Source organism: Pelmatolapia mariae, linkage group LG3_W (assembly GCF_036321145.2).
Source record: "Pelmatolapia mariae isolate MD_Pm_ZW linkage group LG3_W, Pm_UMD_F_2, whole genome shotgun sequence".
Taxonomy (NCBI): Eukaryota; Metazoa; Chordata; class Actinopteri; order Cichliformes; family Cichlidae; genus Pelmatolapia; species Pelmatolapia mariae.
In genome coordinates, this window is record NC_086229.1 from 52,511,313 (window position 1) to 52,530,021 (window position 18,709).

The window sequence follows — 18,709 nt, forward strand, 5'->3', positions numbered from 1 at the left end:
CTAGCATCTTTGTTGGCAGCCTGCATTTCTCTCTCCAGGTGGTGACAGTACATCATACTCTGCCAGAAGTACTAAGCTGTTCTCTCTGATTTTTCGGACTCTAACCAAATCTCCACACTCCTGGACGTGGATCAGTCCTATCTCTCCTCTCCCATACTCTCTCTCCCGGTCGTTCAGGGTCACCGCTGTCCGTTTTCCACAAGCCTGGCGGTACAAGTACCTTATTCCAACCACCAGTACCATACCCAAACCAGCTGAGCTGCCCAGCAGCATGCCCAGCTCCCAGGCACTGTGTCTGCGTATGTCTGGATATTTCCCTTCCTTGTCTGGAGTTGCAGGAGGACTGGAGGGATGTTTAGCATCACTATTTGGAAGCTTTGGTTTCAACTCGTGGCCAAGATTTTCCTCAATGTTAGGGTGGGGTTTGGGGTTTGGATAAATGTCTGTTCTTGGTGTTGGTGGGTGTATACTTGGATCAGGATCAGATGATGCAGTGTGATCTTCAGTATGTTTCTGGGAAGGTGAGGGCATGAAGAAGTTGTACAGAGAGCGACGGGGAGCTGGAGAGGGTCCTGAGTGAAAGGAGGTAGCCTGGGCAGTAGGCGGGAAGGTTACAGATGGGATATAAAAAGAAGAGGTACCTTGATAGGAGGAAGAAGTTGCTGAGGTCGAGCTAGATGAAGTGGTAGAAGAAACAAAAGAAATTGAAGAATGTTTTGAATTTGTGATGCACTGGGAAGAGGTAAAGGTAGGCAAGGGAGCTGGCGTAAACAAGAGATCTGATGATGGATGGTTAGAGGTATATAAATAGGGTATAGTAGATGAGGCAAAGGAGGATGGCTGTGGGGAAGTGAGGGTAGGTTGGGAAGATGACAAATAAGGGGGTGTGGAGATTGGAGAAGGGGAGGGGAGAGCAGAACGAGCTGGTGATGTTGTGGGTTGGTTTCTCGAGAAGGAAGAAGAAGGGATGACAAATGTAGACCTAATTGATGGACGCATAGTTACAAGGGGTAAATCTCCAGAAGAATGAGGAGAATTGGTAGACCTATTAACTGTTGCAGTAGTGGGCGAAGTACTGGAGAAGGAGAAAGATGAAGAGTCAAGGTGGGAAAACGCTGAAGCGGAAAGGGAAGGAGTGGCTGAGGGCAGAGCAAAGACTGGGCTGGTAGTTCTGATCTTTGCTTCAGACCTAAGATCCACTTGACCCTTGTCCAGTATGGGAGTTTGGTCAGTTCTCAGTGTAAAGAGCAGTGGGTTAAAGAGAGACTCTGAGGATGGAGTTTGTTTCTGTCCTATTTGGAAACCGGGTTGGGAATGTGGTTGAGGAGAGTTGCTTGAAACTTCAGGTGATATATCAGACTGGGAGTAATCTGTCCAAGGAATGCTAGTTTTGCCCTGACTTTTAGTTATAGTAGTTTCTGGCATGTCTTGGAGAAATGTTCTGATATACTCACTGTGAGGAGAGCTACTCAGGACAGTAGCTGTAGTTTGAAGCTTAGAGAAAGGTGTACTGGTTTGCTTTGGGCTACTTTTGGGTTCTAAAGGGCTGTTTTCAGCGTGGGTAAGGGACGATATTGTGAGAAAGGACTTAACGATGGGAGATTTGGATGGTGGAATGGAGTGTGGAGAAGAGGTTTGGAAATGAGAAAGGAATTTGGATGAAGATGCCGAGGGAAATGGATAAATATGACTCCTGCTAGTTTGGGACCGTAGAAGACGTATGGATGGAAGTATGGAAGTTTCAAAATGACTAATAGGCTTGGGTGAAGAAGTTTGGGAGTGAGGACTTTGAGACCAGATGCCTATTTCTGATTTGACTGCATTGGTTTGGGACTCAGTTACACTAGTCCTGTGAGGCTGGACTGAACCACTCTGGGTCTTGAACTTTGCTGAACCTTTTTCTTCCTGCATTGCTGTTTTTGGATTCTGGGTTGTGGGTCTCAGGAGCTTTATATTATGAAAACTGTGATTAGTTGAGTGATTTCTGGTGGTGACATCTTCTATTTCAGGTTTGTTAGGCGCTTTTGGATCTGGCAAATGTAATTTTGGAAGTTCCTTTTCCTTCAGAGGGATGACAGGATCAAGGAGGGGAAGAGGACTACTTGAGGCTTGCACTGTGTTGTTTAATGAAGAAATGGTGGTAGCTTTCATCCCTGTAGCCTCAGCAGAAAAGAAAGATGCTGTCAAAGGACTTGACCTCTTGGGGTCCTTAGGTTGAGGAACAGGTTCAATTTGTGCCTCTTCAGTCACACCTGAAAATGATCTTAAAGGTGTTTGGGAACCAGTTTGATGATATTCTAAGGTCATATTCTTCTTTTTACTGACTTCAAAGGATGCCAGAGTCACAGAGCTGCTCCTGTCCAAGGCTGGATGAGTTGTTTCTGTTGGTGTTTTCATAGATTTGTAGTTGTATGGTCCAGTTCTTGCTCTTGTAAAAAGTTGGAGAGTAGTATCTGGTCTATTTGTCGCATTTGTTTCTTTCTTTGATGCGTTAAAGGCTCTGAGAGCTGCAAGACAACAAGGTGAGAGAAAAGATTGTCTTTTGTCTTTTATGCTAAGTTACGATTAGGGAGACAACCATTGTTCTATTTCAAAGCAACTAGCTTGCGTTTTGTCCCATATTTACCATCACATAATAACTATGGAAATCAGCTTACTTGGCAGGGCTGTAACTTTGTCTTGCAGTAGTGCAAAAATTGCACTCACTCCATTCACTCTGGTAGTGTTACTCCCACTCCAGAGCCTACGACTCGCGTCACGCACCAGTCCAGACTCAATACCTGCCCAGTAAACAAAGTAGGACTGTACCACCGTGATGCTGGAAAACAGAGGACACTCAGTTTTGTGTTTTCTTATACAAAACTTGAAATTCTGTGAAAACTAATTATTTGTAGGCTTACTAGAACCGTATGTCTCCCACTGGTGAATCAGGAGCCCTCCATACAAACGAGAGGTTTCTCTTCAGCTGTTTGTCCGAGTGTGTGACAGTGTCACCCTCCGAGAGGCAGCACAGAGTGTGGGTGCCAGGAGGTGTGAGGATCCAGGAGCCGCCCACCAGCACCGGTCCCCGTCTCCCGGACTTCCTGACACCACTTCCAGCTCCGGTTTTGGGCCGTGGCGTGACCCCAAAGCTTCCTCCAAATTTGCTGAAGGTACCCTCTGCACTGCGTGCCTGGAGCAGGAAACCCATGAAGTCCCGAGAGCTCCGCACCATTACTGAACGGTCAAAAAAACAAAAGGTAGCCAATATAAACAGATCATGAAGGTGTTTTAATGTCCTTCAGTTCACATACCACATTAAAATAACTACATTTGAATTAATATCACAGCAGGTTTGTTAGTTTTTAGTTGGTTTGTTAAACGTCGCCCATTATGCTGATAGTACCTGTTATAAACTGTCCAGGGAGGTAGGAAGAGGCAGACGTGCGTATGGTGACATGTCTGTGCTGCGGGTCCTGAGAGTGAGCACGGATGTGGCCGGGAATCATTTCCTGACAAGAGGCGTGGCTTGCACCACCGGAGAACGATGCGGTGGGCGGGGCCAGTAAGAATAAGACCGCACACACACCCAAACAGTGTAGGGTGGACAGCATCGCTAAAGGTAAATACAAAGTTTATATAGCTCAACCAATTCACTTCATGAACTGAGAGATGATGCAAACAAGATTTTTGCTTATCAGAAACTGAGACTGGATACTGCAAAATAAAGTTGGAAAAATGCAACATAAAACCACCATACAGAGATCAAATATAGTGCAAATATCACAAAAGACAATAAAGAGATAAAGTAGAAAGACAAGTATAATGCGTATGAACCAATCAACCTATTATTACACATGAACATGCATAATGAGTTATAAAATTACTGAACATGGCAAATGAGAAGCAAATAAACCAAATTAGACGCAAAAGAGGCAAAGAAAGAAAAAACTACAGACATCAAAGGTATTGAAACACTTCAGAAACACACAACATGACATGACTTCACATGAAAAACACAGAAGAAAAAATACAGTGAGGCACGAAACAACAACAACAAAAACCTAAAAAACAAAACAGCCAAACAGAAACAAACCAACCACCACAAATGTAAACATCAAATGACACAAATAAGATGCAAAAAAGAGGACAAAGACAAGCAAAGTCAACAGAAATAGACACACCAGCTCTGTTAAGAAAAGAAACGTGACTGTAAAGAGGTGCTGACTACTTTGAGTCCCAAAATTATTCAAATTAATGCAAAAAAAAAAAAAAAAAATCAATGATGATGTGCAAAAACATGGCAAAGACATAAAGCATGAAACACACCAACATGAGAGGAAAAGTCCCAAAACAAGTGACGCAAAAATCTTAAAAGGCTGTTCATCAAAATAGAAAAAAAAAAATGAATATGCACAAATATAGCTAATATATAATTTTAGCTGTAGCCCTGCAACAGACTGTCAACCTGTCCAGGGTGCACCCTGCCTCTCACCCTAAGACAGCTGGGATAGGCTCCAGCTGCCCCACGATCCTGAAAAGGATAAGCGGAAGAGGATGGATGGATGGATGACAAAATTCTGAAAGAAAAATATGAATGTAGAGTCTGAATATATCAGGCTATGGGAAAATTACATCAGTTATACTTTTTATTTAAACCAATAAAGCTCAATAAATCCTTACAGAAGCACATAAGGTTTATTTCTTGCTTTTTTTTCTTTTTTGCTCCTTTGATACATTTTTTCCGATTTTTAAGCAGCTTTGTCTGTTTGTACATCCTCCTGTCCTAGGAGGACAATTTCCTAGGAGATTGTCCTCCTAGGAAAGAGTTCACATGTGAATGGATGAATGGAGCAGTAGTGAGTTTTATCCTTACCTTGTCAGAGCACTAACTTTGAGGAAGCCTTTAAAACAACAGCAAGCTCCTGCTTCTTCTTCAGTTTGCACAGATCTTCTTGTCCTGTCAGTTAAGCTGTTGTGGGAAAACAATTTAAATTACTTCAGCCCACAGCTGGGGGAATAAAGTGCTCCTGGAAACTCTGAGGATGAAAGAGTGATCCGGGGCTCCAGGACATGGAGGAAGAGGGGGGAGGGATGTAGATCCAGAGCATGTAGAGCTGCTGGATTAACAATCTGTGACGTTCAAATGGAAAAACAGTGCATATGTGACGCTGTGTACAGCACAGTACTTTAACTTCTGCATCGTAACTTTCAAAAGTAAACAAATATTAAACACAAAAGTATCCCTCATAAAAATAAATATATTTTAGATGATTACCTCAGAGGGGTCTGTGGTTAATTTAAAGCTGATTTATCTGCATTAGGTGGACCCTGCAGCTGTACAGCGTGCTGTATATAAACCTTCTAGATATAAATAAGAAAACAAGATTGTCTTTTGTGTGAACGATTCTAAACAGATTCATGTCACTGTGCCGTGTGCAAAGGTTCAAATACCGTCTGTTTTAAGGATTAATGTATTAACGTGACAATACTTATGACAATACTATATACTCAAAAACATGTAATCTTAATTTTTATTTATTCAAAACATTAAAAAAGCATTTATTTAAATTCATTTTCACCATCCGCCATGAAATGGTGCAGGAGGAATGCAAACTGCCCACATATATAATTTCCCACTCAGCCCATATGCCAGACCGCAACTATTACTATTACTACTATTTTACTACTACACCGTTTCATCAATTATTAAAATGTTGATATGTATGAAAGTAGCAAACAGTCTGAAATACTTTATGAAAATATGTCTCAGTTTTTCCACGTTCTGAAAAAAGAAAAATCAGCTAATTTAAAATTACTTAATGATTTATTTTGTACTTACTTTGAGTTCAAGGTCACGGGAGAATGTTGTTGGTTGAAGGAAGGCTGTAAGGCTGACGGTAATTCAGACAGAAATGAACAGTTCAGGCTCTCATGATGTCATCCATGCTTAAGGTCAAAATATAACAAAAAAATTCCAAATTTAAACCCTCCTACTCGGCAATACTCCACAGCCATCCCGCAGGCAGGATTGGACCCTTTCTGGACCGCGGGCCGTATGTTTGGCAACAACTTTATGGTAGATTTGAAACACTCTGTCACCTCTTTATGGATACATCAAAAGGGAACACTTACAATAAAGTCTCTCCGCACTTTAACGTCATAGAATTTGATCATTATTACTCTTATTGCTCTGTTTTAAGATTTCTCTTCTAGTGTGAGGTTTTCTATGGGATTAAGACCATCACCCCAACCACACACTACCAGGATGTACACCAGCTGTGGCCGCCTCCCTCCAGGATCTCGCAGACTTCTCCACTGATCTCTTCCTCCTCATCCCTCTGTTCTCATTGTTCTTATTTTGTTGTCTTTCTTCTGCTTAAACATCAGTGATGTTACTCTTCACTTCGAGACATTATTCAGTAGTCACTATCCACTATCACAAGAGCATATATATTATAAGAATAACATCAGCATTAATTCACGAGTCATTAAACTCAAATAAGATTTTTAAGGTTAGATTTAACATCAGAAGAAGGAAGAAATTTATTTATAAAAGATGTTTCAACCCAAAAAGAGGTTAAAATGTTTACGTCAACATTAAAGCAGAAGTAAAGTTGGTTCAACAGGATTCGCAAGGGAAGAAATATCTAAACTGGGCATCAATGCCGGAGTTCACTGAGTTTTCATTTTCATGGACAGAGTAAAATGTTATCTTGCTATTTCTCTATTATTGTCTCTACTTTTTTCTAGTTGTTTTATTTTTCATTCCAATGCCTTCTAAGTTAAGTGTAAGTTTGCAAAAACACCAGGTGTGTCTTTGACTTCTGTTTTCTTCCATCTCTTCACAGCTTCAGATCACACCAGGAGTGTTTCATAAGCATTCTGTCACGGTTCAATGAGGACTCACATGCTTGTGATGCTTGTGATCACAGCTTGTGATGATAACAGTGGAATTTTTTACATGTTTCACCAGGTGTATGTACAGACAGTGCAGGAAATACTGCTATATACAATGGTGACAGGAGTATGGGCTCCAGTGGATCCAAGGTGAGGAAGACAAGGGGAAAACACTCGCTCTTCTTCGATCACTCACTGCTCGCTGCCAGCCACTCTCCAATCACTCACAACAAGGAATCCTCTCAGGGAACACAGGGACGGGTTCAGGGAATCTATATGCAGAACATACACGCTAACAAAGGCACAGAAGGAACAAGTGCTAAATACTTTGAGAGCCAAGCTACACTGACGCGAGTCACACAACGATCCTGCAATGAACACCTGCCATCCCTCAGGTTAAATGCTGACAGTGCAAATGAGGCTTAGGTGTTTACTCTTCACAGGTGCGTGGGCCGAGGGCTTGAACCCGCATTGAGTCCTGCCCCTGCTGATCCACTGGGCCGTGACACATTCAGCCTGCATGAGGTCTTTTATTTTGAAAACTCGCTCCACGGTGAGGAGAAAAGTTTCTGGATGCTTCTGAAATGTGTCATTGTCTTGACTGGGTCTCTGTTATTTTGGTTTTTAAAATTTCATATTTTACTTTGAAGGGAGCCTTTTTCAAAAATTCACATTGTGATTGCACATTTTGTTTTGTTGTTTTGTTTCACCTGAGGCTGATTCTTCCCACCTCCGTGTCTCGTGCAGTCTGCAAATAAGGCCTGCAGTCAAATAGTCACAAAACATACCTTCTACCTCTTCTTTCTAATCACCTGTAGACCCAAAGGACCCAACACGACTCAGATTCTCGCTTTTTCCTTTTGTTTTATTCACAGTGTTCTGTTTTGCTTTTCATGGTTAACTCTGCACTTCAGCACTTTGCAGAGCATAATGTTCCACGCTCTGCACATGGCTCTCTGCTCCAGCAGCTCTCTCTCTCCTCTCCAGCCTGGCTGATACTGAAATGGGAAGGCATGATTAGATGATGCTGTGAAAACCAGCCTTCCCTGGCACCACAACCTGAACCCGCTGCTCTTCCCATCCCCTGCAGCAGAGCCACATCACCACTTTAATTACACTCTAGATCTTGTTTTAACATATGGCATAGAAACTGAACATTTAACAGTGTTTCCTGAAAACCCTCTGCTGTCTGATCATTTCCTGATAACATTTACATTTACAATAATTGATTACACAGCAGTGGAGAGTAGACTTTATCACAGTAGATGTCTTTCTGAAAGCGCTGTTACTAAGTTTAAGAATATAATCCACCCACTGTTATCATCTTCAATGCCCTGTACCAACATAGAGCAGAGCAGCTACCTGAACGCTACTCCAACAGAGGTCGATCATCTTGTTAATAATTTTACCTCCTCACTACATACGACTCTGGATACTGTAGCTCCTGTGAAAACTAAGGCCTCAAACCAGAAGTACCTGACTCCGTGGTATAATTCTCAAACACGTAGCCTAAAGCAGTGTGATGGCGAAATTCTATTTTTTTTTTCACACTAAGATTTAGGTGGTTAGAATTTTGCATAGCCTTTTTATTTCTTAGGTGAAGGATGTATGGGTCAGTATGAACTGGTGTAGCCTGCTTAACTATGTTATCTGCTGACTGTATGAAAATTCCCAGGGAGGCCGCGGGCTGTTGCTGGGAAAGCACATATTGTAACTGAGAGGATACAGTGAGCTGTGCTTGAGGGTATAAAAGAGGAGCTGAGACATCCCAAGGGGAGTGCTCTCCTCACTTTATAACTGTGAAGTTTGATGTCTGTTTCAATTTCTGCCTGCAGTAATTAAAAAGCTTGACCACACCGTGCTGCAGACTTTATGAACAGAAAATTACATTACAGCAGATAACTCATAAGCTGGAGAGAACATGGCATATCAGAAATTTAGTATGTCATCATTTAGCCTGGAGAAATAGTTTGTTGCTTTATAAATTAGTTAACTGAATAAAACTTCATGAATTTAATAAAATTATCAAACAAATTACTCATCTAACCCCATCTGACAGATAACACACACCAATTAGTTAAACTGCAGGAATATCTTAAAGACATAAAGACCTGAGTGGTCGCTAACTTTCTGCTTCTTAATTCAGAACTCGACCCTGAAAATCTTAGAAATATGGTATCTAACCAGATTCTTACTCTGGATGGCATTACCTTGGCCTCCAGTAATGCTGTGAGGAACCTTGGAGTCATTTTTGACCAGGACATGTCCTTCAATGCACATATTAAACAAATATGTAAGACTGCTTTCTTCCATTTGTACAACATCTCTAAAATTAGAAATATCCTGTCTCAGAGTGACGCTGAAAAACTAGTTCATGCATTTATTACTTCCAGGCTGGACTACTGTAATTCATTATTATCAGGATGTCCTAAAAACTCGCTGAAAAGCCTTCAGTTAATTCAAAATGCTGCAGCAAGAGTACTGACAGGGACTAGAAAGAGAGCTCTAGTTACTCGCTGGTAAAACTTCCAACAGCAGATCCACATTCAACAACAGGAATATTTCAACAGCTACAACATTCTCTGTGTCGTGAGTGTCACTCAAATGTTCGCTTTTTGTATTTTTTTACAAAAGGGCTTAAAAGGATCAGGGCGTTGTCAGTAAGGTGGTATGTAAAGGAGAGCGTGCGGGTTTGCAATAGGAAAATCTATCTGAGCTCAGGTAGGTAAGTAATGAGGTCTTCTTTATGTATAGATATAAATGTATTTCACCCATATATCAGCAGCTATTGCGGTTGTCCTGTAAAAATCATCCAAAAAGAATATTTTCCTGTTTACGAAAGAGAAGAATCCTCTGTGATCGATACATATGCCACTGGCCTTCCCTGACATATGAGTATTTTACTGTTGGTGCTCCTTAAGGCGACATTTTAAATAGTTAAATAGTTTTTCATACTAATTGTTGAACTCTTGTATATTTAATTTAATTACAAGAATGTTGAGATTTTGTTTAAAAATGAAACAACTTAAATTATTTCAGTGATCTAAAGCTGAAACTCAACCCTAATTGGACAAAGTGTGTTGGATTTACAAAGTTAATTATAAATTTAACACAGACTGCCAAAAGAAGTACACCATGTAAAGTACACTATGTATTATGATCTAGTGGAAAAACAGATACCAGTTTAGTGGTCACAGCGGCATTACTGTGAGTATGTATCACCTTTTTTATCTCTTCCTTTTTTTCTCAAAACTTACTCAGGTTGTCGTTTACGATTGTAGAAATGAGCATGGTTCATGTAATTAGCACTTCAAGAGAAAAATAAATTTTATTTAAATTGCTTATTTCATTGCTTGTAAACTCAATGTGTTTAACAAAGCAGACAGTGCTTTAAGGCAGTAAAAACAGCAAAAACACATCAACAGCACCTAAGCGTAAACCTGGGTGAACAGAAAAGTTTTTAGTCTGCTTTGAATACGTCCACAGTTGTGAGCTCAGGTCATCAGGCAGCTTGTCCCATAAAAGAGAATCAAAGTCAATAAAAGTGCTAAAACAGGCGACAGCCCATTTGTATAGCGTTTGTTTGTTCTCTGTGAATGTATACATTAGATTTAATCATGGAGCTGCAGTTTTTCTGGCTCGTTGGAAAAACACACAGCCTTAGTCAGTTAAAGACACGACAATGAGAGAAATATAAAGTATAAAGACCCATCTATATATGGTTGGGGGTTTTTTCTATCATCCATCCGTACTCAGTCTTTAAATGATTTCTTTGAAATGTTCTTTATTCCAGGGTGGAGCAGCTGGACAGCATGCACCTTTAAAAACTTTACAAAGCAAGCTCAGTTAGGATTGTTATGATTGATGGTTCTTTATAAAGTGCCTTGGGTCGATTAATTGTTGTGATTTGGTGCAATATAAAAATCTGACCTGAACTGAATCGAACTTTGCCTTGATTTTGATGAAAAGTTTAAAGGATAGATGTGAAGGAGACTTTATAATGACTATAAAAAGAGAAGTGTGAGTCTCACAGAGTACAGTAAAAATAGAAAGAAAGCTCCTTTCAGTTGCTCCTTTTTCTGTAAGAGGTCGCTCCAACAAATGGAACCACGTATATAATTTGCATGAAACTGCTCGTCAGATGACCGACCAGATAATTTTATGCCTCTGAAATTGGGGGACTTTGTACAAATATGTCTGTAATTCCTGAACAGTTAATGATCCATAAAGGTGAAAGTCTTCAACTCAACATGTTGATTGTTTGATTTAAAATGTATTGTGGTGGTGTAAGAAAGTGGTGTCATTAACCAAATATATGTTGAGCTGATGATATCTCAGTGAGCTGTGTGATCTCAGTTGTCAGGAAGTAACCACACCCATAATTGCTCAAATGTAAAAATGGCAGCTGCAGATTCACTGTCCAACAAGATTAACGTTTTAGGATTGAGGGCTCAAAGCTGGAAGAATCAGGAAGTTGTGCTGTCAGTAAGGTGACACCTGTAAGAGAGCGTGGTGCTTTGTTATTGGAAAACGTATCTGTGCTCAGGTAGGTGAGCAATAAGGTCTTATTTATGTATAAACTTAAAGCTTTGTATTTTATACCAATTTATGTCACACCATCAGGCTGTTATTGACAGAAAGCATATTTCAGCAGTTTGTCTGTGAAGGTTCTCAGTCATCCAGGTCATCGTAGTCTAAGGAGCTTGGAAAGAAAAGCGTCTGGACTTCTTAAAGTTGCTTGAAGACGTTTCACCTCTCATCCGAGAAGCTTCTTCAGTTCTAAGGTCAAATGGCCGAGAGTCCCAGATTTAAACCCAGTGGGAGTATCCCCCCAAAGAGGGACAAAGGACCCCCTGGTGATCCTCTAATCACATGAGCCAAGGTGTGAAAGCGGGTGTGGGACCTAATCAACGTGGTGTATGCTGTACAGTGCAGCGAGGAATGCCCAGACCTCTACATTGGAGAGACCAAACAGCCACTTCACAAGCGCATGGCACAACATAGAAGAGCCACCTCCACAGGACAAGACTCAGCAGTCCATCTGCATCTTAAGGATAAAGGTCACTCTTTCGAGGATGCCAATGTTCACATTTTGGACAGAGAGGACAGATGGTTTGAAAGAGGAGTGAAAGAGGCCATCTATGTCCACTGTGAGCGACCATCTTTGAACAGAGGCGGTGGTTTACGACACCAATTGTCTGCCATCTATAATCCAGTTTTGAGATCCCTTCCCAGACGCCTTAACGCCCACTCACATTCTGGGCCATCTGACCTCAGGAATTCACATGATAGGGTGGGGCCAGGTTTAACAATGAGCTCACCCGAAACCCTGGCTGATTAGGTCCCACACCCGCTTTCACACCTTGGCTCATGTGATTAGAGGATCACCAGGGGGTCCTTTGTCCCTCTTTGGGGGGATACTCCCACTGGGTTTAAATCTGGGACTCTCGGCCATTTGACCTTAGAACTGAAGAAGCTTCTCGGATGAGAGGTGAAACGTCTTCAAGCAACTTTAAGAAGTCCAGACGCTTTTCTTTCCAAGCTCCTTAGACTATTTCAGCAGTTATTGCTGTTGGTCGAGGATAATAAGCACATTTATTTAACTATAAAAACGCAATATAGAAAGAATATTTTCCTGCTTCGACAAATGGAAACACCCTCTGTGAGTGATATATCCAACGTTTGTGGCTTAAATCATTTTAATATAAACTTGTTCACAGTCGTCACTGAACCCTTATCTATTTCATTTAATTACAGGAATGTTCACATTTCAATTTTTAAATGAAACTGTTCAAATTATTTCTGTGATCTGAAGCTGAAACTCAACACTGAACGGACAAAATGGGTTGGATTTACTTTATTAAAAGTTTATTATAAATTTTTAACTCAGACTACCAAGATGAGTTTACTATGTATGTTACAAACTTTACAAACGTAACCAGTTTAGCGCTCACAGCGGCGTTCCTGTCAGTATCTATCATCTGGTTCTCAAACTAGCTGGATTTGATTTTTTTCTCTTTTTTCTCAAAACTTTACAGTACAGTGTGCAAATGCAGCAGGCAGGTACACGCTTACTCAGGTTGTTGTTTACCATTGTTCAGAAAGCACTTCAACAGAATGTCTTCAAAAGAATAGTGAGTTTATTTGTATAGCATGTAAATTCTGCTTTACAAAATCAGACTGTCAGGTTTCCTGGGTCGTTGACCCAGCGTTTTCAGTTTTGTCATGTTCTGTTTATTTCCCACATTCAGTTTTCTAACTTCCTGTTTTCTGTGCCAGCATACCGCCTGCGTATTGTGTTCCAGTTATTTCCATGTATCATTAGTCAGACTAAGTTCAGCTGTGTACTCACCGGTTTCTAATCATTCATCACCAAGCACGTATTTAAGTCCTCAGTTCCATCCGTTCGTTGTCGTGTCATTGATGTTCATGTGATGTTGTTCTCGTCGCTGTTAGGTTGTCCTATGTTCAGTTCCATCAGGTCAGTCGGTCAGTTGTCAGTCAGTCTTTCATTCATTCAGTCAGTCGTCCAGCCAGCCAGCCATTTCCTACTTCTGTTCTGTTTGTTCACTCCGTCTACAATAAACACCAACCTTCACCTACCTGTGAGTCCAGCGTTTGGGTCCTCCTTCCCTCATCCGCACTGCAACCCCTGACACAGACATAAGGACAATGTGTCCTATGTAATCCTGCTGGCTTAAAATGCCTTAAGTGAAAACAGTGATAACAGCAAAAACAAAACACATCAACAGCACCTAAGCGTAAACCTGGGTGAACAGAAAGGTTTTTAGTCTGCTTTGAATACGTCCACAGTTGTGAGCTCAGGTCATCAGGCAGCTTGTCCCATAAAAGAGGATCAAAATCAATAAAAGCCCTAAAACAGGCGAGAGCCCATTTGTATAGCATTTGTTTGTTCTCTGTGAATGTATACATTAGATTTAATCATGGAGCTGCAGTTTTTCTGGCTCACTGGAAAATCACACACAGCCTTAGTCAGTTAAAGACACGACAATGAGAGAAATCAAAAGTTTTGTTTTCGGGCTATAAAAAAAAAAGTTTTAAGATTTTTACACTGACCAGGTCACCAGCGACCCATCTATAAATGGTTATTTGTTTTGCTATCACCTTCCGTACTCAGTCTTTTAATGATTTCTTTGAAATGTTCTTTATTCCAGTGTGGAGCAGCTGGACAGCATACACCTTTAAAAACTTTACAAAGCAAGCTCAGTTAGGATTGCTATCATGGTTGGGTCTGGATGGACTGTTATTGTGATTTGGTGCAATATAAATACAAATGAACTGAACAGAGTTCAAAATAATTTCTTTCAGATTTAAAGTCTGTTGTGCATCATTTCACCCTGGAAAAAGAAAAGTTCACAGACTTCATTTAAAGCACCAAGTTACCATGACATTCATGTCCACAAAGAGTGAACATCTATTTATATCAATTTGACTACAGTATAGTACAGTTGCACCTTAAAGAAAATGTCCGCATTATAATTATTATTCTGTTGTGTTTCTAACTATATTAAACGTTTTTCAGTAGTGGTGTAGTGGTTAACTCATTCACCTGGCGATGGTTCACTGCCAGGTTTTTATTTTTGCATATATATGTATGTTTACAGTTCAGGGAATCACAAACTTTTACTCCTGATGCAGGTCCCAAACCTGGAAAAGGAAGGACTGTGTCAGGAAGGACCTCCGGTGTGAAAACTGTGCAATCGATCAGCCATCTGTGGTGGCGGCCACTAGGAAAATAAGGGAGCTGTTAAAAGTACCTCACATTGAATAGTTATTGGCTCACGTGCAAACATGATGATAATGATAAAGATGCTTTATTTGTCACTTGCAGTTGCCTGCAGCGAAACTGGACCCCTTCCAACTTCCAACTTCCAATTAAACAAATTGGGGAGACAGGTCAGAACAGGTAGCATTAAAGAAAACCAGTGAAATGTTCAACACAATAGTGCAGTGGAGGAGAAAAAAGAGAACTCTACTCAGACTGAGCTCCTGACAGGGGATCAGTATGAGAACAGAAGACAAAAACTCCTCAGCACAAAAAGCACATGAGTCTTTACACCATAACACGAGAAAGAAATCAGTTAGGCAGCTTTCTTGTAGTTTCTTTGAGACGTCTTCAGGAATATTTCTCCAGACTTGAAGGACATTCAGAGCTCTTCTTTGGATGTTTCTGCCCTTTCGTTCTGTTCTCTGTTAAGATGATACCACAATGCTTCAATAACGTTGATGTCCCGGCTCTGGGGAGGCCAATCCATGACTGATGGTTTATTGTTTCATGTGGGTTTTTCTATCCAGGCATGCTTTGAATGCACTGGCAGTGTGTTTGATGGTACTCTTCTTTGTTCATAGTTCATAAATATTGAGCAGATCCCTGTGGCGGGGCGTGGTCTGCGGTGCCGTGCCGGTTAGGCAGATGCACCTGGATGACATCCGCAATCATGCCCCGCCGGCTTAAGTATTGTACTGGGTCCCAAGAGGTTGTTGTTGGTATGTTGAGCTGGCAGCGGGAGAGCTGCAGCTGTGTGTTTGAACAGTAACCGTGCATGTGAAAACTGATAACGAATAAAGTATGCTGCAGAGCACATTCATGTTCTCGGGTCTGCCGAGTTAATTTATAATCCCCAAGGCTGAAATAAAAACCCAAACCATTAGAGAGACTCCAGCCACTCTTTACAGACGGTTGTAGACACTCACTGTTCTCTCCTGATTTAAACCAAAATCTGCAAATTTGGCTTAATCACTCCATCAGAACGACCCTCACTGATTCTCAGTCCGGTACTGGTGTAATTTGGCATACCTCAGCCCAACCCAGCCAACCCTTCTGATGAGGCTTTGGTGAACAGTAGATTCACTGTCATAAGCAATCAACTGAAGCTCCATATGCATCTTTGTCAGCTCTTCGCTATATTTTTTTTCTCATCTCGTAGGGACATAATTTTCAGATACTGTTCATCTGTTACTGATATAGTTTGACATGCTGAGTTTTCAACTAATAGCTCGTCTAAAGATGCAGTTTAAAATTGGGCATTATTTTTAAAAGAATACTATTGTATATTCTATATGTTAATTTTATTTACTTTGTTCTTCTTAAACATATCCTAATAAAAAGGCCCAGTTACCTTTGCATAAAAATCAATGGTAGATTTTCCTTCATTGAGCTACTTTTCACTTTCATACTTTGAGTCGATTTCACAGTCTGTACATTTTTACTTTTGCTCAAGTAAATAAGTTGCTCCAATTCATCAGCCTTCACTAGGTTGTTTTTTTAAACACAATATCTGTATTCATACTTAAATGAAGAGTGTCTGTACGTTTGCTACCTCTTTGGACACCACACCTGGAAGAGTCATAGTTTCTAAATTCTAAGGCTTTATGTCAACTTTTTGCCAATAAATTATTAAGTTAGCCTTAAGGACCTTGGTGGATGTAAGTCAAATTTTAACACACTGTTAGCATGACCCCACTTTACACCCCTGCAAAGTTATATCATGCAGCTCAGATATGTCCTCCTCTGAGACTGATATATCTGCGGTTTGTAGCTTACATACAAAGTATTTTATTGTTGGATCTTCTTAAGGTTAAGTTTTTAATGCTTAAATAGTTTTAAATACTTTGTTTAAACTTGTCCACAGTTGTTGAACAGAAAGGTTTTGAGTCTGTGGTTTTTCTCATTTGCTGATAAACATGCTGCCCACATTGGCTAAAGACACAACAATCAAGTCAAGTCAGCTTTATTTGTACAGCACGTTTAAAAGATATCAAGTGTCAACCAAAGTGCTGAACAGAGGGACAATGTAGTCTAAGTGGGTGAGAGATTTAAGAGTTTTGCTCTCAGGTTACAAAGAAAGAAACTGGTCCAGATCATCAAAAACCCATCTATGTTTACATATGGTGATATTGTTGGTCATCATTCATCAGGGACCGGAAAGAGAACTCTGAAAATGAATTTCTTTTGGTTTAAAAGTCATTAAAGATGTATGCTGTACACAGTGTTGGGAAGGTTACTTTTAAAATGTATTCCACTACAGAATACTGAATACATGCCCCAAAATGTATTCTGTAACGTATTCCGTTACGTTACTCAATGAGAGTAACGTATTCTGAATACTTTGGATTACTTAATATATTATCATGCTGTTTACAACTACGTGAATGTACTATTGCTGTGATTTATTACTGTTACTGAAGGTCCGAAACGTAGTAAAGGGACCTCTGGCTAATACGGTGGGTTCGTGTCGGGCTGGTAGCCGAAAAATAGCTTTACTTTGTTGTCTGGGTCAACTTTGCTTGCCAGAGACAGAGAGAGGCGTTGAAAGGCTGCTCCAACGGAACTTATTTTTTCCGGAGGAAAACACGAACACAGTGTACAGTCGAGTCTTAATAGCTTACTTACAAATGGGCTCGTCAGGTACTCTTCTTGGCTGCAGTGGTTATTATTATATTTACATGCTTCCAGCTCCCGTTTTTGCTCCGTGACAGCTCGGACTTTTCCTTTCTCTCCCTCCCTCGCTCACAGACACATAACGTGTATGGTAGTCCATTCTCGCTGCAGCACGGACTACACTGCCCATGAGGCAACATTCTTTAGGGCTATGCCTGTAGCATTCTGCCTTTTAGCTTAGCACAACAACAACAAAAAAGCGCTCTCTCACCCAGGAAACATGCAGCGAGGGAGCGCGTCACCCTGTAACCATGGCAACCGTAACGCTGCCGCGTGGAACAACAGAGCGTAGCTGTCAAACAAACCCAAACAGTCCTGACCCGCGAGAATATGAAACAGGAAAGTACCGCCGTGTAATCCATTTATTTCACCAAAGTAACTGTATTCTGAATACCACCTTTTTAAACGGTAACTGTAACGGAATACAGTTACTCATATTTTGTATTCGAAATACGTAACGGCGGTACATGTATTCCGTTACTCCCCAACACTGGCTGTACAAGCATATGACCCTGAAAAATAAAGTTCAAAGAAAACACCAAATTACCATGACATTCATTTCCATGACAAATGTATGCAAATGTCTGACTACAACTGTAATACCTCTTCTATTAACGTGTGTTAATTATGCAACTTTCACATTTATACATTTTATAAGTGAATACATTATATTCACACGTAAAATCCGGTCATCCCCAACTGGTCATGTCAGATAGCCTGTGTGTTTATACATCACTCTACATTTAATCAGTGGTTAATCAGTAGCAGGACAAGCACTCGATCCCTGGCTGCTCCAGTCTGCATGCTAAAATATTCTTGGGGAAGATTCTGAACCTCGAGTTGATCTTATGCGTTCCTATTTACTGCTGGAACTCCTTCAGTGAACTTCTGAAAATGTATAGTTTTAAATACTTTATATAATATTTCTTATTTTAGATAAGTGACCTACAGTAGTGGCTGAACTCGTGTTTTTAATTTCATTACATGAAACATTATTGAAACAGCATCAATTATTTCTGTGACCTGAAGCTGAAACTCAACACTGTTTGGACAACATGTGTTGGAATTTAAAACTTAATTGTACATTTTAAATGCAGACGACAAAGAGGAGTATAAAGTACTTCATGCACTATGATGTAGGAAAACGACACGACAGCTTCAAAGGTTAGGCTGCTGCCAGTTGGCGTCACCTGGTTCTGTATTTAGCCTGCCAAGCCACACCTTAAAATGTACTCAAAGCTCAATTAGTCCAGAGACAGTTTGTTAGTCGAGTTGTTTGATTTGGAGGTTTAAGTCGTCTCACCCTGTGATACTTATCCTGTCTTTTAAGACTCCTCTTTTTGAGCACTTTCATAAACTTGCTTACCT

General features: G+C 40.5%; 1 protein-coding gene across 1 annotated transcript; it reads right to left on the reverse strand.

Annotated features, from left to right (window-relative positions):
- LOC134623673 (reelin domain-containing protein 1-like) lies at positions 1–3,593 on the reverse strand. Its single transcript, XM_063468707.1, has 5 exons — positions 3,386–3,593; positions 3,173–3,216; positions 2,901–3,079; positions 2,707–2,818; positions 1–591 (listed from the first exon to the last, which is right to left on the reverse strand). Exons 1-5 carry the CDS (start codon positions 3,591–3,593, stop codon positions 1–3), a joined length of 1,134 nt encoding a protein of 377 aa, XP_063324777.1.
- Between the last annotated feature and the right edge of the window lie 15,116 nt (positions 3,594–18,709).